General features: G+C 47.3%; 1 protein-coding gene and 2 long non-coding RNA genes across 3 annotated transcripts; all 3 read right to left on the reverse strand.

Moving 5' to 3' along the window:
• Positions 1-784: 784 nt before the first annotated feature.
• On the reverse strand, positions 785-1184 carry LOC127918761 (uncharacterized). The gene is made up of 3 exons (XR_008100749.1): positions 1141-1184; positions 1022-1051; positions 785-931 (listed from the first exon to the last, which is right to left on the reverse strand). It is a non-coding gene; the product is annotated as an uncharacterized LOC127918761 (long non-coding RNA).
• A 1411-nt stretch (positions 1185-2595) lies between these two features.
• Positions 2596-19296, reverse strand: LOC127918765 (translation machinery-associated protein 16-like). Its single transcript, XM_052501945.1, has 7 exons — positions 19148-19296; positions 17482-17591; positions 17331-17368; positions 12511-12595; positions 4721-4869; positions 4600-4642; positions 2596-2925 (listed from the first exon to the last, which is right to left on the reverse strand). The coding sequence occupies exons 1-7, from the start codon at positions 19148-19150 to the stop codon at positions 2727-2729; spliced, it is 627 nt and encodes a 208-aa protein (XP_052357905.1). The 5' UTR covers positions 19151-19296; the 3' UTR covers positions 2596-2726.
• Positions 6441-8902, reverse strand: LOC127918766 (uncharacterized). Its single transcript, XR_008100754.1, has 4 exons — positions 8879-8902; positions 8729-8778; positions 7648-8440; positions 6441-6547 (listed from the first exon to the last, which is right to left on the reverse strand). It is a non-coding gene; the product is annotated as an uncharacterized LOC127918766 (long non-coding RNA).
• Positions 19297-23254: the final 3958 nt, after the last annotated feature.

Genomic DNA, 23254 nt, shown 5'->3' on the forward strand with positions numbered 1-23254 from the left:
TGTAGATTAGCCAATCAGAGCGTCTGTTATAGAAGCAGCTGTAGATTAGCCAATCAGAGCGTCTGTTATACTCTCTCAGTATTCAATATAAACAGCCTGAGGAGTAGCTGATGCGTAGAACCAAGTGTTCAAGGGCTGGAACAAAACCCTGCACACCTTGCAGCTCTCATGGAGGAGGGTTAGAGTCATAGAGCATATGTATTTATGTTAGTATTTAGTCTCTCTCTGCTGGACAGGATAGAGCTCTGGACCTAACCCTAACGCACCCTGCACACCTTGCAGCTCTCATGGAGGAGGGTTAGAGTCATAGAGCATATGTATTTATGTTAGTATTTAGTCTCTCTCTGCTGGACAGGATAGAGCTCTGGACCTAACCCTAACCCTAACCCCCTAACCCACCCTGCACACCTTGCAGATCTCATGGAGGAGGGTTAGAGTCATAGAGCATATGTATTTATGTTAGTATTTAGTCTCTCTCTGCTGGACAGGATAGAACTCTGGACCTAACCCTAACCCCCTAACCCTAACCCACCCTGCACACCTTGCAGCTCTCATGGAGGAGGGTTAGAGTCATAGAGCATATGTATTTATGTTAGTATTTAGTCTCTCTCTGCTGGACAGGATAGAGCTCTTGACCTAACCCTAACCCTAACCCACCCTGCACACCTTGCAGCTCTCATGGAGGAGGGTTAGAGTCATAGAGCATATGTATTTATGTTAGTATTTAGTCTCTCTCTGCTGGACAGGATACAGAGCTCTGGACCTAACCTAACCCTAACCCCTGACTGGATACAACCTGACTGGGTACAACCTGACTGGGTACAACCTGACTGGATACAACCTGACTGGATACAACCTGACTGGATACAACCTGACTGGGTACAACCTGACTGGGTACAACCTGACTGGATACAACCTGACTGGGTACAACCTGACTGGGTACAACCTGACTGGATACAACCTGACTGGATACAACCTGACTGGATACAACCTGACTGGGTACAACCTGACTGGATACAACCTGACTGGATACAACCTGGATACAACCTGACTGGATACAACCTGACTGGGTACAACCTGGATACAACCTGACTGGGTACAACCTGGATACAACCTGACTGGGTACAACCTGGATACAACCTGAATACAACCTGACTGGGTACAACCTGACTGGATACAACCTGGATACAACCTGACTGGATACAACCTGACTGGATACAACCTGATACAACCTGACTGGATACAACCTGACTGGGTACAACCTGGATACAACCTGACTGGATACAACCTGGATACAACCTGACTGGATACAACCTGGATACAACCTGACTGGATACAACCTGACTGGGTACAACCTGACTGGATACAACCTGACTGGATACAACCTGGATACAACCTGACTGGATACAACCTGACTGGATACAACCTGGATACAACCTGACTGGATACAACCTGGATACAACCTGACTGGATACAACCTGACTGGATACAACCTGACTGGATACAACCTGACTGGATACAACCTGACTGGGTACAACCTGACTGGGTACAACCTGACTGGGTACAACCTGACTGGATACAACCTGGATACAACCTGACTGGGTACAACCTGACTGGGTACAACCTGACTGGATACAACCTGACTGGGTACAACCTGACTGGGTACAACCTGACTGGATACAACCTGACTGGGTACAACCTGACTGGATACAACCTGACTGGATACAACCTGACTGGATACAACCTGACTGGATACAACCTGACTGGATACAACCTGACTGGATACAACCTGACTGGATACAACCTGACTGGATACAACCTGACTGGGTACAACCTGACTGGATACAACCTGACTGGATACAACCTGACTGGATACAACCTGACTGGATACAACCTGACTGGGTACAACCTGACTGGATACAACCTGACTGGGTACAACCTGACTGGGTACAACCTGACTGGATACAACCTGACTGGATACAACCTGACTGGATACAACCTGACTGGGTACAACCTGACTGGATACAACCTGACTGGATACAACCTGACTGGATACAACCTGACTGGATACAACCTGACTGGATACAACCTGACTGGGTACAACCCGTACAACCTAGTGGAGTACAACTGACTGGGTACAACCTGACTGGATACAACCTGACTGGGTACAACCCGACTGATATAGACTGGAGATACAACCTGACTGGGTACAACCTGACTGGATACAACCTGGATACAACCTGACTGGATACAACCTGGATACAACCTGACTGGGTACAACCTGACTGGGTACAACCTGACTGGGTACAACCCGTATAGTAGAGTTACTGACTGGACACAAACTAGCCATGTTCAAGACAACTCAGAACCTAAAGATGTGCTTACTTTTATTTTGCGTAGAGCTTCCTATTGATCCTCTGATCTCAAACATAAAGGGTTTCCAGGTTGAACACTTCAGAGTTTCCTAGTTCCAAGTTGCCTTGAACACAGCAACGGACACATTCTGATTTCTATGTTTAAAGAGTATCTTCAATGAAACAGAACAACAGTATCGGTCTGTATTTAGGTTTATTAGATGTCTGTATTGGGACACACACACACACACACACACACACACACACACACACACACACACACACACACACACACACACACACACACACAGGTTGTCTTAACCCCAGTCAGGTAGGATGGCTGACACCCACAGAGTTCTAACATGCAAAGCATTATGGGGCATCTTCCTGGGCGTCTGAATCTGAGTCCTTCATTAAGGCCTCCTCCTCCTCTCCTCCGGCGGTCCCCTCCTCCTCCTCTCCTCCAGCGGTCTCCTCCTCCTCCTCTCCTCCTCCTGTTCTGTCCGTCCCTCGGGAAGAGAACTTCCTCATCTTGATGTTGGGAAGCTTCTTTAGATCGCCGCTCCACTCCCTGAAACCAACCAATCACAGATCAAAACCACAGAATCATCCAATCCCAGCTCAGAACAATGGAATCATCCAATCACAGCTCAGAACAATGGAATCATCCAATCACAGCTCAGAACAATGGAATCATCCAATCACAGCTCAGAACCATGGGATCATCCAATCACAGCTCAGAACCATGGAACTGTGGGGTTCACCTAGGGGTCATGATAGAGGCTGTACCAAATGATTGATGTATTATAATAATTGATTATGTTGTATTAATAGAAGGGGAGGGGCTAGAAGACCCCTCCCCCACTACATTTATAGGGTCTTGGACTACAGATGAACAATATATATATTCATGACAAAAGGTTTAATATTGTTCCACAGTTTATTTCTAGTCTCTGCCTCTTATAAAGAACTCGGTCTGAGAGACGTGTGACTGAGACAGAACTCTGCAGTGTCTGAGAGACGTGTGACTGAGACAGAACTCTGCAGTGTCTGAGAGACGTGTGACTGAGACAGAACTCTGCAGTGTCTGAGAGACGTGTGACTGAGACAGAACTCTGCAGTGTCTGAGAGACTTGTGACTGAGACAGAACTCTGCAGTGTCTGAGAGACGTGTGACTGAGACAGAACTCTGCAGTGTCTGAGAGACGTGTGACTGAGACAGAACTCTGCAGTGTCTGAGAGACGTGTGACTGAGACAGAACTCTGCAGTGTCTGAGAGACGTGTGACTGAGACAGAACTCTGCAGTGTCTGAGAGACTTGTGACTGAGACAGAACTCTGCAGTGTCTGAGAGACGTGTGACTGAGACAGAACTCTGCAGTGTCTGAGAGACGTGTGACTGAGACAGAACTCTGCAGTGTCTGAGAGACGTGTGACCGAGACAGAACTCTGCAGTGTCTGAGAGACGTGTGACTGAGACAGAACTCTGCAGTGTCTGAGAGACGTGTGACTGAGACAGAACTCTGCAGTGTCTGAGAGACGTGTGACTGAGACAGAACTCTGCAGTGTCTGAGAGACGTGTGACTGAGACAGAACTCTGCAGTGTCTGAGAGACGTGTGACTGAGACAGAACTCTGCAGTGTAAGAGACACGTGTGACTGACACAGAACTCTGCAGTGTCTGAGAGACGTGTGACTGAGGCAGAACTCTGCAGTGTAAGAGATGACTAGTCAGACACTCCACTATAAATCAACTTGGGGACATTTCCTGCTGAGCCTTTAGATAACACTGAAACGACTGTTTGTACAAGCTGCGGTGGCATGGGCTTGGTCTCATGAGTAGAAGGTAATGACGTAGGCAGTGACATCACTAAGATATATGACTGCAGGAATAATAAAACAACTCAAATCCTTTTCTATTTTGCAGAAATGACTCTGGAAACATGCGTGCTCTGTTCCCGCTGTCAACTTCTGTCTGCAATTGCATTAATAAAGTTTTTTTAAAGATGTTGTCTGAACGCTAATTTCACCAATGAGCCAATGATTGACAAGGAACAAGGAACGAACCACAACAGAATCAACCAATCAGGTGAGAGAATGTTTCAGAGGTAAAATGTAACGAATAGAGCTGTTTTTCATGAATCATCACAGCTCTACTGGCAACAACCAATCAGATCACAGCTCTACTGGCAACAACCAATCAGATCACAGCTCTAGCCAGAGTTGGGTTGTCATTGGTCGTCTCACCTGAAGGTCTTGAGATGTTTAGAGTTGATGATGTCTGGAATCTCTGAGGAGAGAAGAGGAACACACTGTCAGGGTTCTGTGTGTGTGTATCACCGTGTGTGTGTGTGTGTGTGAGACTGACCGAAGCCGTTGCCATGGTACAGAGCGGTCTCTCGCTCAACAGTCTGTTTGATGACGGTCTCCCTGCTGCCATGGAGACGACCCTGACGACCTTTGATCCCGTTCACCAGCTCTATCTGGTCCAACTCCCCGTCAAACCTCTGCAGGTACCTACACACACATAAACACAGACACACACACACACATAAACACAGACACATAAACAGACACAAACATAAACACAGACACACATTTTAAACACTTTATTTGAATCCACCAATCACGTGTACAAAAAAAAGTATCCAAACATTTCAAAAGTCCCTGTCTGCATGTCCCTCGAGGGTACAGGAAACACCTCCTTCTCCAAGCAGCTAGGCTGCCCACGACAGCTGAACAGAGCAGTAACCTAGCTAACTGCTCTGCCCTAGTCCCACTACAGCTGAACAGAGCATAACCTAGCTAACTGCTTTGCCCTAGTCCCACTACAGCTGAACAGAGCAGTAACCTAGCTAACTGCTCTGCCCTAGTCCCACTACAGCTGAAACAGAGCAGTAACCTAGCTAACTGCTCTGCCCTAGTCCCACTACAGCTGAACAGAGCAGTAACCTAGCTAACTGCTTTGCCCTAGTCCCACTACAGCTGAACAGAGCATTACCTAGCTAACTGCTTTGCCCTAGTCCCACTACAGCTGAACAGAGCATTACCTAGCTAACTGCTTTGCCCTAGTCCCACTACAGCTGAACAGAGCAGTAACCTAGCTAACTGCTTTGCCCTAGTCCCACTACAGCTGAACAGAGCAGTAACCTAGCTAACTGCTCTGCCCTAGTCCCACTACAGCTGAACAGAGCAGTAACCTAGCTAACTGCTCTGCCCTAGTCCCACTACAGCTGAACAGAGCAGTAACCTAGCTAACTGCTTTGCCCTAGTCCCACTACAGCTGAACAGAGCAGTAACCTAGCTAACTGCTTTGCCCTAGTCCCACGACAGCTGAACAGAGCATTACCTAGCTAACTGCTCTGCCCTAGTCCCACTACAGCTGAACAGAGCAGTAACCTAGCTAACTGCTTTGCCCTAGTCCCACTACAGCTGAACAGAGCAGTAACCTAGCTAACTGCTTTGCCCTAGTCCCACTACAGCTGAACAGAGCAGTAACCTAGCTAACTGCTTTGCCCTAGTCCCACGACAGCTGAACAGAGCAGTAACCTAGCTAACTGCTTTGCCCTAGTCCCACTACAGCTGAACAGAGCAGTAACCTAGCTAACTGCTTTGCCCTAGTCCCACTACAGCTGAACAGAGCATTACCTAGCTAACTGCTTTGCCCTAGTCCCACTACAGCTGAACAGAGCAGTAACCTAGCTAACTGCTTTGCCCTAGTCCCACTACAGCTGAACAGAGCAGTAACCTAGCTAACTGCTTTGCCCTAGTCCCACGACAGCTGAACAGAGCAGTAACCTAGCTAACTGCTTTGCCCTAGTCCCACTACAGCTGAACAGAGCAGTAACCTAGCTAACTGCTTTGCCCTAGTCCCACTACAGCTGAACAGAGCATTACCTAGCTAACTGCTTTGCCCTAGTCCCACTACAGCTGAACAGAGCAGTAACCTAGCTAACTGCTCTGCCCTAGTCCCACTACAGCTGAACAGAGCAGTAACCTAGCTAAATGCTTTGCCCTAGTCCCACGACAGCTGAACAGAGCAGTAACCTAGCTAACTGCTTTGCCCTAGTCCCACTACAGCTGAAACAGAGCATTACCTAGCCAACTGCTTTGCCCTAGTCCCACTACAGCTGAACAGAGCATTACCTAGCTAACTGCTTTGCCCTAGTCCCACTACAGCTGAACAGAGCATTACCTAGCTAACTGCTTTGCCCTAGTCCCACTACAGCTGAACAGAGCAGTAACCTAGCTAACTGCTCTGCCCTAGTCCCACTACAGCTGAACAGAGCAGTAACCTAGCTAACTGCTTTGCCCTAGTCCCACTACAGCTGAACAGAGCAGTAACCTAGCTAACTGCTTTGCCCTAGTCCCACTACAGCTGAACAGAGCAGTAACCTAGCTAACTGCTTTGCCCTAGTCCCACGACAGCTGAACAGAGCAGTAACCTAGCTAACTGCTTTGCCCTAGTCCCACTACAGCTGAACAGAGCAGTAACCTAGCTAACTGCTCTGCCCTAGTCCCACTACAGCTGAACAGAGCAGTAACCTAGCTAACTGCTCTGCCCTAGTCCCACTACAGCTGAACAGAGCATTACCTAGCTAACTGCTTTGCCCTAGTCCCACTACAGCTGAACAGAGCAGTAACCTAGCTAACTGCTTTGCCCTAGTCCCACTACAGCTGAACAGAGCAGTAACCTAGCTAACTGCTTTGCCCTAGTCCCACTACAGCTGAACAGAGCAGTAACCTAGCTAACTGCTTTGCCCTAGTCCCACTACAGCTGAAACAGAGCAGTAACCTAGCTAACTGCTTTGCCCTAGTCCCACTACAGCTGAACAGAGCATTACCTAGCTAACTGCTTTGCCCTAGTCCCACTACAGCTGAAACAGAGCAGTAACCTAGCTAACTGCTCTGCCCTAGTCCCACGACAGCTGAACAGAGCAGTAACCGAGCTAACTGCTCTGCCCTAGTCCCACTACAGCTGAACAGAGCAGTAACCTAGCTAACTGCTCTGCCCTAGTCCCACTACAGCTGAACAGAGCAGTAACCTAGCTAACTGCTCTGCCCTAGTCCCACTACAGCTGAACAGAGCATTACCAAGCTAACTGCTTTGCCCTAGTCCCACTACAGCTGAAACAGAGCAGTAACCGAGCTAACTGCTTTGCCCTAGTCCCACTACAGCTGAACAGAGCAGTAACCTAGCTAACTGCTTTGCCCTAGTCCCACTACAGCTGAACAGAGCAGTAACCTAGCTAACTGCTCTGCCCTAGTCCCACTACAGCTGAACAGAGCAGTAACCTAGCTAACTGCTTTGCCCTAGTCCCACTACAGCTGAACAGAGCATTACCTAGCTAACTGCTTTGCCCTAGTCCCACTACAGCTGAACAGAGCAGTAACCTAGCTAACTGCTTTGCCCTAGTCCCACTACAGCTGAACAGAGCAGTAACCTAGCTAACTGCTTTGCCCTAGTCCCACTACAGCTGAACAGAGCAGTAACCTAGCTAACTGCTCTGCCCTAGTCCCACTACAGCTGAACAGAGCATTACCTAGCTAACTGCTTTGCCCTAGTCCCACTACAGCTGAACAGAGCATTACCTAGCTAACTGCTTTGCCCTAGTCCCACTACAGCTGAACAGAGCATTACCTAGCTAACTGCTCTGCCCTAGTCCCACTACAGCTGAACAGAGCATTACCTAGCTAACTGCTTTGCCCTAGTCCCACTACAGCTGAACAGAGCATTACCTAGCTAACTGCTTTGCCCTAGTCCCACTACAGCTGAACAGAGCATTACCTAGCTAACTGCTTTGCCCTAGTCCCACTACAGCTGAACAGAGCAGTAACCTAGCTAACTGCTTTGCCCTAGTCCCACTACAGCTGAACAGAGCAGTAACCTAGCTAACTGCTTTGCCCTAGTCCCACTACAGCTGAACAGAGCAGTAACCTAGCTAACTGCTCTGCCCTAGTCCCACTACAGCTGAACAGAGCAGTAACCTAGCTAACTGCTTTGCCCTAGTCCCACTACAGCTGAACAGAGCAGTAACCTAGCTAACTGCTTTGCCCTAGTCCCACGACAGCTGAACAGAGCAGTAACCTAACTAACCTAATCTAGCTCCAACAGTATAGTAACACCTAGCTAACTGCTTTGCCCTAGTCCCACGACAGCTGAACAGAGCAGTAACCTAGCTAACTGCTCTGCCCTAGTCCCACTACAGCTGAACAGAGCAGTAACCTAGCTAACTGCTCTGCCCTAGTCCCACGACAGCTGAACAGAGCAGTAACCTAGCTAACTGCTTTGCCCTAGTCCCACGACAGCTGAACAGAGCAGTAACCTAGCTAACTGCTTTGCCCTAGTCTCACTACAGCTGAACAGAGCAGTAACCTAGCCAACTGCTTTGCCCTAGTCCCACTACAGCTGAACAGAGCAGTAACCTAGCTAAATGCTTTGCCCTAGTCCCACTACAGCTGAACAGAGCAGTAACCTAGCTAAATGCTTTGCCCTAGTCCCACGACAGCTGAACAGAGCAGTAACCTAGCTAACTGCTTTGCCCTAGTCCCACTACAGCTGAAACAGAGCATTACCTAGCTAACTGCTTTGCCCTAGTCCCACTACAGCTGAACAGAGCATTACCTAGCTAACTGCTTTGCCCTAGTCCCACTACAGCTGAACAGAGCAGTAACCTAGCTAACTGCTTTGCCCTAGTCCCACTACAGCTGAACAGAGCAGTAACCTAGCTAACTGCTTTGCCCTAGTCCCACTACAGCTGAACAGAGCAGTAACCTAGCTAACTGCTCTGCCCTAGTCCCACTACAGCTGAACAGAGCAGTAACCTAGCTAACTGCTTTGCCCTAGTCCCACTACAGCTGAAACAGAGCATTACCTAGCTAACTGCTTTGCCCTAGTCCCACTACAGCTGAAACAGAGCATTACCTAGCTAACTGCTTTGCCCTAGTCCCACTACAGCTGAACAGAGCAGTAACCTAGCCAAATGCTTGTGTTTCTAGCTCCAACGGTGAATAGTAACACCTAGCTAAATGCTTGTGTTTCTAGCTCCTACAGTATAGTAACACCTAGCTAAATGCTTGTGTTTCTAGCTCCTACAGTATAGTAACACCTAGCTAAATGCTTGTGTTTCTAGCTCCTACAGTATAGTAATACCGAGCTAAATGCTAGTGTTTCTAGCTCCTACAGTATAGTAATACCGAGCTAAATGCTTGTGTTTCTAGCTCCAACAGTATAGTAACACCTAGCTAAATGCTTGTGTTTCCAGCTCCAACAGTATAGTAACACCTAGCTAAATGCTTGTGTTTCTAGCTCCAACAGTATAGTAACACCTAGCTAAATGCTTGTGTTTCTAGCTCCTACAGTATAGTAACACCTAGCTAAATGCTTGTGTTTCTAGCTCCTTCAGTAGGGTAGCCTAGTGGTTAGAGCGTTGGACTAGTAACCGAAAGGTTGCAAGTTAAAATAATTGAGCTGACAAGGTACAAATCTGTCGTTCTGCCCCTGAACAGGCAGTTAACCCAGTGTTCCTCTTGAAAATAAATGAATATATGAATGAATATAGACACAGGTACTGACCTCTCTATGTGACAGGTGTCCTGTTTGGTGAATATAGACACGGGTACTGACCTCTCTATGATGTGACAGGTGTCCTGTTTGGTGAATATAGACACGGGTACTGACCTCTCTATGTGACAGGTGTCCTGTTTGGTGAATATAGACACGGGTACTGACCTCTCTATGTGACAGGTGTCCTGTTTGGTGAATATAGACACGGGTACTGACCTCTCTATGTGACAGGTGTCCTGTTTGGTGAATATAGACACGGGTACTGACCTCTCTATGTGACAGGTGTCCTGTTTGGTGAATATAGACACGGGTACTGACCTCTCTGTGTGACAGGTGTCCTGTTTGGTGAATATAGACACGGGTACTGACCTCTCTATGTGACAGGTGTCCTGTTTGGTGAATATAGACACGGGTACTGACCTCTCTATGTGACAGGTGTCCTGTTTGGTGAATATAGACACGGGTACTGACCTCTCTATGATGTGACAGGTGTCCTGTTTGGTGAATATAGACACGGGTACTGACCTCTCTATGTGACAGGTGTCCTGTTTGGTGAATATAGACACGGGTACTGACCTCTCTATGATGTGACAGGTGTCCTGTTTGGTGAATATAGACACGGGTACTGACCTCTCTATGATGTGACAGGTGTCCTGTTTGGTGAATATAGACACGGGTACTGACCTCTCTATGATGTGACAGGTGTCCTGTTTGGTGAATATAGACACGGGTACTGACCTCTCTATGTGACAGGTGTCCTGTTTGGTGAATATAGACACGGGTACTGACCTCTCTATGATGTGACAGGTGTCCTGTTTGGTGAATATAGACACGGGTACTGACCTCTCTATGATGTGACAGGTGTCCTGTTTGGTGAATATAGACACGGGTACTGACCTCTCTATGTGACAGGTGTCCTGTTTGGTGAATATAGACACGGGTACTGACCTCTCTATGTGACAGGTGTCCTGTTTGGTGAATATAGACACGGGTACTGACCTCTCTATGTGACAGGTGTCCTGTTTGGTGAATATAGACACGGGTACTGACCTCTCTATGTGACAGGTGTCCTGTTTGGTGAATATAGACACGGGTACTGACCTCTCTATGTGACAGGTGTCCTGTTTGGTGAATATAGACACGGGTACTGATCTCTCTATGTGACAGGTGTCCTGTTTGGTGAATATAGACACGGGTACTGATCTCTCTATGTGACAGGTGTCCTGTTTGGTGAATATAGACACGGGTACTGACCTCTCTATGTGACAGGTGTCCTGTTTGGTGAATATAGACACGGGTACTGACCTCTCTATGTGACAGGTGTCCTGTTTGGTGAATATAGACACGGGTACTGACCTCTCTATGATGTGACAGGTGTCCTGTTTGGTGAATATAGACACGGGTACTGACCTCTCTATGTGACAGGTGTCCTGTTTGGTGAATATAGACACGGGTACTGACCTCTCTATGATGTGACAGGTGTCCTGTTTGGTGAATATAGACACGGGTACTGACCTCTCTATGTGACAGGTGTCCTGTTTGGTGAATATAGACACGGGTACTGACCTCTCTATGTGACAGGTGTCCTGTTTGGTGAATATAGACACGGGTACTGACCTCTCTATGATGTGACAGGTGTCCTGTTTGGTGAATATAGACACGGGTACTGACCTCTATGTGACAGGTGTCCTGTTTGGTGAATATAGACACGGGTACTGACCTCTCTATGTGACAGGTGTCCTGTTTGGTGAATATAGACACGGGTACTGACCTCTCTATGTGACAGGTGTCCTGTTTGGTGAATATAGACACGGGTACTGACCTCTCTATGTGACAGGTGTCCTGTTTGGTGAATATAGACACGGGTACTGACCTCTCTATGTGACAGGAGTCCTGTTTGGTGAATATAGACACGGGTACTGACCTCTCTATGTGACAGGTGTCCTGTTTGGTGAATATAGACACGGGTACTGACCTCTCTATGTGACAGGTGTCCTGTTTGGTGAATATAGACACGGGTACTGACCTCTATGTGACAGGTGTCCTGTTTGGTGAATATAGACACGGGTACTGACCTCTATGTGACAGGTGTCCTGTGTTTGGTGAATATAGACACGGGTACTGACCCCTCTATGTGACAGGTGTCCTGTTTGGTGAATATAGACACGGGTACTGACCTCTCTATGATGTGACAGGTGTCCTGTTTGGTGAATATAGACACGGGTACTGACCTCTATGTGACAGGTGTCCTGTTTGGTGAATATAGACACGGGTACTGACCTCTCTATGATGTGACAGGTGTCCTGTTTGGTGAATATAGACACGGGTACTGACCCCTCTATGTGACAGGTGTCCTGTTTGGTGAATATAGACACGGGTACTGACCTCTCTATGATGTGACAGGTGTCCTGTTTGGTGAATATAGACACGGGTACTGACCTCTCTATGTGACAGGAGTCCTGTTTGGTGAATATAGACACGGGTACTGACCTCTCTATGTGACAGGTGTCCTGTTTGGTGAATATAGACACGGGTACTGACCTCTCTATGTGACAGTGTCCTGTTTGGTGAATATAGACACGGGTACTGACCTCTCTATGATGTGACAGGCATCCTGTTTGGTGAACTCTGTCTTCTCAGAGTCCAGCTGGCTCTGAAACCACTGCAGCTTATCACCTACACACACAGACAATAGAAGGTAAGAGGGGTTACACCCTACCGTTGTACTCATCAACACACACTGAATATACTGTGATATGTGGTTGTCTCACCTAGCTATCTGAATATACTAACTACTGTGATATGTGGTTGTCCACCTAGCTATCTGAATATACTAACTACTGTGATATGTGGTTGTCTCACCTAGCTATCTGAATATACTAACTACTGTGATATGTGGTTGTCTCACCTAGCTATCTGAATATACTAACTACTGTGATATGTGGTTGTCTCACCTAGCTATCTGAATATACTAACTACTGTGATATGTGGTTGTCTCACCTAGCTATCTGAATATACTAACTACTGTGATATGTGGTTGTCCCACCTAGCTATCTGAATATACTAACTACTGTGAATTGACAACATGGTAGCAGCACAACATGACAACAACATGGTAGCAGCATGGTAGCAGCACAACATGACAACAACATGGTAGCAGCATGGTAGCAGCACAACATGACAACAACATGGTAGCAGCATGGTAGCAGCACAACATGACAACAACATGGTAGCATGCATGGTAGCAGCACAACATGACAAACAACATGGTAGCAACATGGTAGCATCACAACAACATGGTAGCAACATGGTAGCAGCACAACATGACAACAACATGGTAGCAACATGGTAGCAACATGACAACAACATGGTAGCAACACAACAACATGGTAGCAACACAACATGACAACAACACAACATGTAGCAACACAACATGGTAGCAGCACAACATGACAACAGCATGGTAGCAACAACAACATGGTAGCAACACAACATGACAACAACATGGTAGCAACACAACATGGTAGCAACATGACAACATGGTAGCAACACAACATGACAACAACATGGTAGCAACACAACATGGTAGCAACACAACATGGTAGCATCACAACATGGCAACAACATGGTAGCAACACAACATGACAACAACATGGTAGCAACACAACATGACAACAACATGGTAGCAACACAACATGGTAGCAGCACAACATGACAACAACATGGTAGCAACACACAACATGGTAGCAGCACAACATGACAACAACATGGTAGCAACACAACATGGTAACAACAGCACAACATGACAACAACATGGTAGCAACACAACATGACAACAACATGGTAGCAACACAACATGGTAGCAACACAACATGACAACAACATGGTAGCAACACAACATGACAACACAACATGTAGCAACACAACATGGTAGCAGCACAACATGACAACAGCATGGTAGCAACACAACATGGTAGCAGCACAACATGACAACAACATGGTAGCAGCACAACATGACAACATGGTAGCAGCACAAAACAACATGGTAGCAAACACAGACACAGCACAAAAGGAACATGGTAGCAATTGTCAGTAAGAGTGTCACAACAACATGGTAGCAACACAATTGACAACAACTTTGAGTTAAGCTCTACAACAAAACTTTATCTGTGTTCAACAAGCTTTTCTCTGCCCTTTACCTTTCTGAACACCTCCAAAACAACGGTCATGGTTTGCAGCAAAATGCCCCTCTTCCAACATGGTGATTACTAACATGACAACAACATGGTGATTACTACAACTGAGGGTTTAGAGCGGGGTGATTACTACCTCTGAGGGTTTAGAGCGGGGTGATTACAACAACATGGTTTAGCAGCGGGGTGATTACAACATGACAACAACATGGTGATTAATACCTCTGAGGGTTTGACGGGGTGATTACTAACAGGGTTTAGGCTGGGTGATTAATACAACAGGGTTTGACGGGGTGATTACTAACTGAGGGTAGCAGAGCAACATGATTAACACCTCTGAGGGTTTAGCAGCTGGGTGATTAATACAACTGAGGGTTTAGAGCACAACTACCTCTGAGGGTTTGACAACAACTGAGGGTTTAGCAGCGGGGTGATTACAACATCTGAGGGTTTACAACATGGTGATTACACCTCTGAGGGTTTGAGAGGGGTGAACAACAGGGTTTAGCAGCAGCTGGGTGATTACAACCTCTGAGGGTTTAGCAACACAACATGACAACAACAGGGGTAGATTACTAACTCTGAGGGTTTAGAGCAGGGGTAGCAGGGTTTACACAACATGACAACAACATGGTTTAGCAGAGGGGTGATTAACTCTGAGGGTTTAGACGGGGTGATTACTACCTCTGAGGGTTTAGAGAGGGGTGATTAACTCTGAGGGTTTAGAGCGGGGTGATTACTACCTCTGAGGGTTTAGAGAGGGTGTAGCAACTCTGAACAGAGCTGGGTGATTACTACCTCTGAGGGTTTAGATGGTGATTACTACCTGAGGGTTTAGAGCTGGGTGATTACTACCTCTGAGGGTTTAGAGAGGGGTGATTATACCTCTGAGGGTTTAGAGCTGGGTGATTACTACCTCAGGGTTTAGAACATGGTGATTACTACCTCTGAGGGTTTAGAGCGGGGTGATTACTACCTCTGAGGGTTTAGAGCTGGGTGATTACAACCTCTGAGGGTTTAGCGGGGTGATTACTACCTCTGAGGGTTTAGAGCGGGGTGATTACTACCTCTGAGGGTTTAGTGATTACTACCTCTGAGGGTTTAGAGCGGGGTGATTACAACCAACAGGGTTTAGCGGGGTGATTATGACCTCTGAGGGTTTACAGCTGGGTGATTACTACCTCTGAGGGTTTGGTGAGGGTTTAGAGCTGGGTGATTACTACAACAGGGTTTAGAGCGGGGTGATTACATCTGAGGGTTTAAGAGGGGTGATTACAACTCTGAGGGTTTAGCAGTGGGGTGATTACATGACAACAACTGAGGGTTTAGGGGTGATTACTACCTCTGAGGGTTTAGCAGCACAACATGACAACATGGTGATTACTACCTCTGAAAAGATTAGGGTTTAGAGGTACAAACACAGACATTACAGCTCAAAGGGTTTAGAGAGGGTGATTACTACATCTGAGGGTTTAGAGCAGCCACAATTGTCTGAGGGTTTAGAGAGGGGTGTCCATGATTACCTCTGAGGGTTTGCGGGGTGATTACTACCTCTGAGGGTTTAAGGGGTGATTACTACCTCTGAGGGTTTAGAGCGGGGTGATTACTACCTCTGAGGGTTTAGAGAGGGGTGATTACTACCTCTGAGGGTTTAAGGGGTGAACAACGGTCATGAGGGTTTAGAGTGGGTGATTACCCTCTCCCACAGGGTTTAGGCTGGGTGATTAATACCTCTGAGGGGCGGGGTGATTACTACCTCTGAGGGTTTAGAGCTGGGTGATTACTACCTCTGAGGGTTTAGAGCTGGGTGATTACTACCTCTGAGGGTTTAGAGCTGGGTGATTACTACCTCTGAGGGTTTAGAGCTGGGTGATTACTACCTCTGAGGGTTTAGAGCTGGGTGATTACTACCTCTGAGGGTTTAGAGCTGGGTGATTACTACCTCTGAGGGTTTAGAGCTGGGTGATTACTACCTCTGAGGGTTTAGAGCTGGGTGATTACTACCTCTGAGGGTTTAGAGCGGGGTGATTACTACCTCTGAGGGTTTAGAGCTGAGGGGAGATTACTACCGAGAGGGTACACTGTCCTCTGAGGGTTTCAGCTGGGTGATTACTATCAAGAGCTGGGGATTACTACCTCTGAGGGTTTATTACTACCTCTGAGGGTTTAGACGGTTCACCTCCATCAAGTATTATTAGTATCGCTCCTGTCTCTTAGCACATATCAAAGCTGCAGGCTAAAGTTAAATCTAGACTTGGTTTCCTCCATGTAATCTCTCCTCTTTATGACATAAAAAGCTGCCAAACTAACCCTGATTCAGATGACCAGCTGCCAAACTAACCCTGATTCAGATGACCAGCTGCCAAACTAACCCTGATTCAGATGACCAGCTGCCAAACTAACCCTGATTCAGATGACCAGCTACCAAACTAACCCTGATTCAGATGACCAGCTACCAAACTAACCCTGATTCAGATGACCAGCCTACACATGCTAGATTACGTAGACATCGTTTATAGATCGGCAGGTAGGGGTGCTCTAGAGCGGCTAGATGTTCTTTACCATTCGGCCATCAGATTTGCCACCAATGCTCCTTATAGGACACATCACTGCACTCTATACTCCTCTGTAAACTGGTCATCTCTGTTTACCTGTCACAAGACCCACTGGTTGATACTTATTTATAAAACCCTCTGAGGCCTCACTCCCCCCTATCTGAGATATCTACTGCAGCCCTCATCCTCCACATACAACACCCGTTCTGCCAGTCGCGTACTGTTAAAGGTCCCCAAAGCACACACATCCCTGGGTCGCTCGTCTTTTCAGTTCGCTGCAGCTAGCGACTGGAACGAGCTGCAAAAAACACTCAAACCGGACAGTTTTATCTCCATCTCTTCATTCAAAGACTCAATCATGGAGAGCCCCCATCCCCGCAGGAGGCCTTTTGCCTTTTGGTAGGTCGTCATTGTAAATAAGAATTTGTTCTTAACTGACTTGCCTAGTTAAATAAAGGTGAAATAAAAAAATAGACATATAATTGGATGAGAGTACTTCCTACTGCTTAAGCTATGTTGTTGATGCAAATTGAGAAGAGCGTGGGGCCTAGGATCGAGCCTTGGGGTACTCCCTTGGTGACAGGCTGAGACAGTTCAGTAACAGTCGTACAGTAACAACAGTAAAGTAACACAGTAATAGTAGTAACAGACTGTCAGACTCACCAATGCTGTTGAGACGAGTGGCCTTCTCACTCTTTTGTCTGGAGGCAGAGATACACACTTAACTTTATAAATATATAACAATATACAGATAATAATAATAATAATATAATCCTCTCTGTTCAAAACACAAACCATCTCCCTCCCTCCTTACCTCTCCTTCTTTCCCAGACGTATCTCCTGGCTGGCCAGGTAAGCAGCTTTCCTGCTATAGGGATGACACACCTTCTCCTTCTGAGTTGGTTTACCTTTCCCCGCCTTCGGCTACACACACACACACACACACACACACACACACACACACACACACACACACACACACACACACGACTGTTAGAACTCTGTCTTGCATTATTCTATACTGAACTAAAATATAAACGCAACATGTAAAGTGTTGGTACCATGTTTCATTAACTGAAATAAAAGATCCTAGATATGTCCATACGCAAGAAAGCGTATTTCCCAGTTAGTGAGTCTTTCTCCTTTGCCAAGATAATCCATCCAGCTGATAGGTGTGGCATATCAAGAAGCTGATTAAACGGCATGCTCATTACACAGGTGCACCTTGTGCTGAGGACAATAAAAGGTCACTCTAAAATATGAAGTTTTGTCACACAACACCACAGATGTCTGAAGTTGAGGGAGCGTGTAATTCACATGCTGAAATTTCCTCCAGGGCTCTTGCCTGAGAATTTAATGCTCATTTCTCTACCATAAGCCGCCACCAACGTCATGTTAGAGAATTTGGCAGTACGTCCAACCGGCATCACAACTGCAGACCACGTGTAACTACTCCAGACCACGTGTAACTACTTCAGACCACGTGTAACTACTCCAGACCACGTGTAACTACGCCAGACCACGTGTAACTACTCCAGACCACGTGTAACTACTCCAGACCACGTGTAACTACTCCAGACCACGTGTAACTACTCCAGACCACGTGTAACTACTCCAGACCACGTGTAACTACTCCAGACCACGTGTAACTACTCCAGACCACGTGTAACCACTCCAGACCACGTGTAACTACTCCAGACCACGTGTAACTACTCCAGACCACGTGTAACTACTCCAGACCACGTGTAACCACACCAGCCCAGGACATCCACATCCGGGTTCTTCACCTGTGAGATCGTCTGAGACCAGCCACCCGGACAGCTGATGAAACGGAGGAGTATTTCTGTCTGTAATAAAGCCCTTTGTGGGGAAAACTCATTCTGATTGGCTGGGCCTGGCTCCCCAGTGGGTGGAGCCCTCCCAGGCCCACCCATCACTGTGCTCCTGCCCTCATGTCCAGTCATGTGAAATACTTATTTAAAAGCTTTAGTAAAATAAGATTGACGAAAATATTTAATAAATAAACTAAAGTAAAAAAATACCAATACTGAGTCTATCTGCGGGGGTACAGGTTAGTCGAGGTAATATGTGGGTAGGGGTAAAGTGACTACGTAATAAACAGCGAGGAACAGCAGCGTAAAAAAAAATAGTATTCAATGCAAATAGTGGGGGGATAGAAGCTGTTAAGAAGCCTTAGGACCTGTTTTTTATTGAACTAGGCAAGTCCTAGACTTGGTGCTTGTGAAAGTCACGTGAGATCCATAGATTAGGGCCTAATTTATTTATTTCAATTGACTGATTTCATTAAATTAACTAACTCATGAATCGTTGAAATTGTTGCATTTTGCGTTAATATTCTTTTGCAGTATACATTCACTAGGTTGTAAGAGCGCTATAACATTATATACATCTAGGTTTAGCTAAATATATTTCTACATATCTAGATACATGTTAAGGATGTTAAATAAGTGTAATTTTACCATGTTTTAGTTGTATGTGCGAAGTTTGATCACCGGTTGAAAAAACGTGTTCTGTATTGACAACTCCGGCGGATGCTGCTGGTCCGTCGGACAACACTGTCCGTCATTTCCTCCGGCGGCCGAAAGAAAGGTTCCACAACCCGGAAGACAACAAGACCACGTTGTTTCCGAATCAAAACGTGTTGCGAACAGCAGAGTAACGTTACTGAGAGTAGCAGACTGCCGAGAGAACAGCTTTGTAGCCTTAACTACTCGAACGTAAGTCCATCATCTACACGTTTGCAATATGATAAACAACATTGTAATAATGCCAACCGGTACAGTTGTCATTTCTCTTGCGTTCTGTGCAAGCAGTTTGGGCTCGTCGCGAACTGTGTGAATACCATTTATTCAAAGACCGTAATTAATTTGCCAGAATTGTACATAATTATGACATAACATTGAAGGTTGTGCAATGTAACAACACTATTTAGACTGAGGGATGCCACCCGTTAGATAACATACCAAACGGTTCCATATTTCACTGAAAAAATAAACGTCTTGTTTTCGAAATTATAGTTTCCAGATTTTACCATATTAATGACCTACGGCTCGTATTTCTGTGTGTATTATAATTAAGTCTATGATTTGATCGAGCAAACTGACTGAGCATTGGTAGGCAGCATCAGGCTCGTAAGCATTCATTCAAACAGCACTTTCCTGCGTTTGCCAGCAGCTCTGTTTATGACTTCAAGCCTATCAACTCCCGAGATTAGGCTGGCAATACTAAAGTACCTATTAGAACATCCAATAGTCAAAGGTATATGAAATACAAATGTTGTAGAGAGAAATAGTCCTATAACAACTACAACCTAAAACTTCTTACCTGGGAATATTGAAGACTCATGTTACTCAACACTGCAGGCCAACCACCAGATTTCACTCTATGTTCTCATGTTCTCCAGCATTTGGAACTGAACAGGTTACTTTTGACTGGCCATAGATACTAGATGATAGCTACTTTCTTATTTAGTGGTTGTGTGGGCAGAATACAGGTCCAGATTGTACAGATCCAAACTGTGGTTTTGAGGTACCAGGGGTGTATTCATTAGTGCACAAAGTACAACAACATTTTGCAACAAAACTAGGCCGATTTCAAGTTTTCATAGCCCTCGGAAACGTATTTTTCAGTTTGCTGAATTGTTAGCTTCCGTTCTTTGAGAGAGAGAGATCTTTATTCTGTCTGTTATTTAATCTTTGGTTTAATCTTTATTACCCAGCTGATTGTAGTTGTGCTGTCTTTGAACACAGGTCTTATTTTAGTCTCTACCCAGCAACGGGATGGAGTTAACCAGAGGAGACGGCTTTGGTACCGGAGGTTCTTCAGGCTCAGCAGAGACACACGGAGAGGAAAACTGAACAACGGTACCAGCACCAAGCACCTGGAGGACGGATGCACAGCTGAGACAGAACCTCAGGGACTGACCTCCGGGACCTCAGTCTGAACAGGTTACTGTTTGACAGCCATTTACCGGGAGAGTTGGGAGGAGCAGAGGAGATGGAGGTTACAGAGTATCTCAGCTCTGTCTCGAGCTCCGAGCTGGGAGATGGAACCACACACCTTCCCCAGGACCTCTCCCGGGACCTCTCTCTGACCTGCCAGGACCTCTCCCAAGACCCCTCCCAGACCTCTCCCAGGACCCCTCCCAGGACCCCCAGGATCTCCCAGGACCCTCTCAGGACCCCCAGGTACTGCTGACGTTACAGGACGGTGTCAGGGACCAGCAGGACAGCAGCAGCTCCTCAGACAGTGATTCAGACTCCTCTTCCACCCGGTTTGAACTGGCTGTTGTGTTAGGTCAGGCAGATGAAGATGATGATGACGACGAAGGCTTAGTGGTCGGGCAAGGAAACCCTGTTCCATCAAAACCCTGGATGAGATCCTGCCTGAGGTACCCCTGGTATTCTAACCCCTGACCTCGTTTTCTAACCCCTGGCCCTCTCTCTAACCCCTGGCCTCTAGCTTCCGTTCTCTAACCCCTCTCTGTCTTTGTCCCCAGGTGTGATAGTCTCTACCCCCTGGCCTCCCTAACCCCTGGCCTCTCTCTAACCCCTGGCTCAGCTCTAACCCCTGGGAACTGTCTAACCCCTGGCCTCTCTCTAAGCCCCTGGACGGATGCTCTCTAACCCCAGAACCTCTCTCTAACCCCTGGCCCCTCTCTAACCCCTGGGAGAGTCTAACTCCTGGCCCCTCTCTAACCCCTGGCCCCTCTCTAACCCCTGGCCGAGCTCTCTAACCCCCTGGCCCTCTCTCTAACCCCTGGCCTCTCTCTAACCCCTGGCCTCTCTCTAACCCCTGGAACCCCTGGCCTCTCTAACCCCTGGCCTCTCTCTAACCCCTGGCCTCCTCTAACCCCTGGGACCCTGGCCTCTCTCTAAACCCTGGTCTCTCTCAAACCCTGGCCTCTCTCTAACCCCTGGCCCCAGGACCCCTGGCCCTCTCTAACCCCTGGCCTCTCTCTAACCCCTGGCCTCTCTCTAACCCCTGACCTCTCCTAACCCCCTGACCTCCTCTGGAAATTCAGAACTTCATGTGAGTAAAAATAAAATGGGCGCCGTATTCAGGTAAACATGAAATATGTGTTTGTGTGTATAGGAGTTGCCTGCTCCTCGACAGGAGTTGACGGTTGTTCTACCAGAGGAGGCGGAGATACTGCCCCTAGGATCAGTCACCAGTATCATCCAACAGCTGGGTTAGTCCCTCCCCTAGGACCAGTATCATCTAACAGCTGGGTTAGTCCCTCCCCCTAGGACCAGTCACCAGTATCATCCAACAGCTGGGTTAACCCCTAGGACCAGTATCATCTAACAGCTGGGTTAGTCCCTAACCCCTAGGATCCTATCATCTAACAGCTGGGTTAGTCCCTAACCCCTAGGACCAGTCACCAGTATCATCCAACAGCTGGGTTAGTCCCTAACCCCTAGGACCAGTCACCAGTATCATCCAACAGCTGGGTTAGTCCCTCCCCCTAGGACCAGTATCATCTAACAGCTGGGTTAGTCCCTCCCCCTCTAACAGCTGGGTTAGTCCCTAACCCCTAGGACCAGTATCATCTAACAGCTGGGTTAGTCCCCCCCCTAGGACCAGTATCATCTAACAGCTGGGTTAGTCCCTCCCCCTAGGACCAGTATCATCTAACAGCTGGGTCCCTCCCCTAGGACCAGTATCATCTTAGTCCCTCCCCCTAGGACCAGTATCCTAACAGCTGGGTTAGTCCCTCCCCCTAGGACCAGTATCATCTAACAGCTGGGTTAGTCCCTCCCCTAGGACCAGTATCATCCAACAGCTGGGTTAGTCCCTCCCCTAGGACCAGTATCATCCAACAGCTGGGTTAGTCCCTCCCCTAGGACCAGTCATCATCCAACAGCTGGGTTAGTCCCTCCCCCTAGGACCAGTATCATCCAACAGCTGGGTTAGTCCCTCCCCTAGACCAGACCAGTATCATCTAACAGCTGGGTTAGTCCCTCCCCTAGGATCAGTCACCAGTATCATCCAACAGCTGGGTTAGTCCCTCCCCTAGGATCCCCAGTCACCAGTATCATCTAACAGCTGGGTTAGTCCCTCCCCTAGGACCAGTCACCAGTATCATCTAACAGCTGGGTTAGTCCCTCCCCTAGGACCAGTCACCAGTATCATCCAACAGCTAACAGTTAGTCCCTCCCCCTAGACCAGACCAGTATCATCTAACAGCTGGGTTAGTCCCTCCCCCTAGGACCAGTATCATCTAACAGCTGGGTTAGTCCCTCCCCTAGGACCAGTATCATCTAACAGCTGGGTTAGTCCCTCCCCTAGGACCAGTATCATCTAACAGCTGGGTTAGTCCCTCCCCTAGGACCAGTATCATCTAACAGCTGGGTTAGTCCCTCCCCCTAGGACCAGTATCATCTAACAGCTGGGTTAGTCCCTCCCCTAGGACCAGTATCATCTAACAGCTGGGTTAGTCCCTCCCCTAGGACCAGTATCATCCAACAGCTGGGTTAGTCCCTCCCCTAGGACCAGTATCATCCAACAGCTGGGTTAGTCCCTCCCCCTAGGACCAGTATCATCTAACAGCTGGGTTAGTCCCT

This window comes from Oncorhynchus keta, unplaced genomic scaffold (genome assembly GCF_023373465.1).
Source record: "Oncorhynchus keta strain PuntledgeMale-10-30-2019 unplaced genomic scaffold, Oket_V2 Un_contig_1480_pilon_pilon, whole genome shotgun sequence".
Lineage (NCBI taxonomy): Eukaryota > Metazoa > Chordata > Actinopteri > Salmoniformes > Salmonidae > Oncorhynchus > Oncorhynchus keta.

Bases quoted from the DNA above. Each gene is read 5' to 3' on its own strand.
- LOC127918765 (XM_052501945.1), bottom strand. The intron at 17,369-17,481 runs GTAAGGAGGGAG...CTCTGCCTCCAG, and splicing joins CGTCTGGGAAAGAAGGAGAG to ACAAAAGAGTGAGAAGGCCA. The intron at 2,926-4,599 runs GTGAGACGACCA...GGTTGGTTTCAG, and splicing joins AAACATCTCAAGACCTTCAG to GGAGTGGAGCGGCGATCTAA.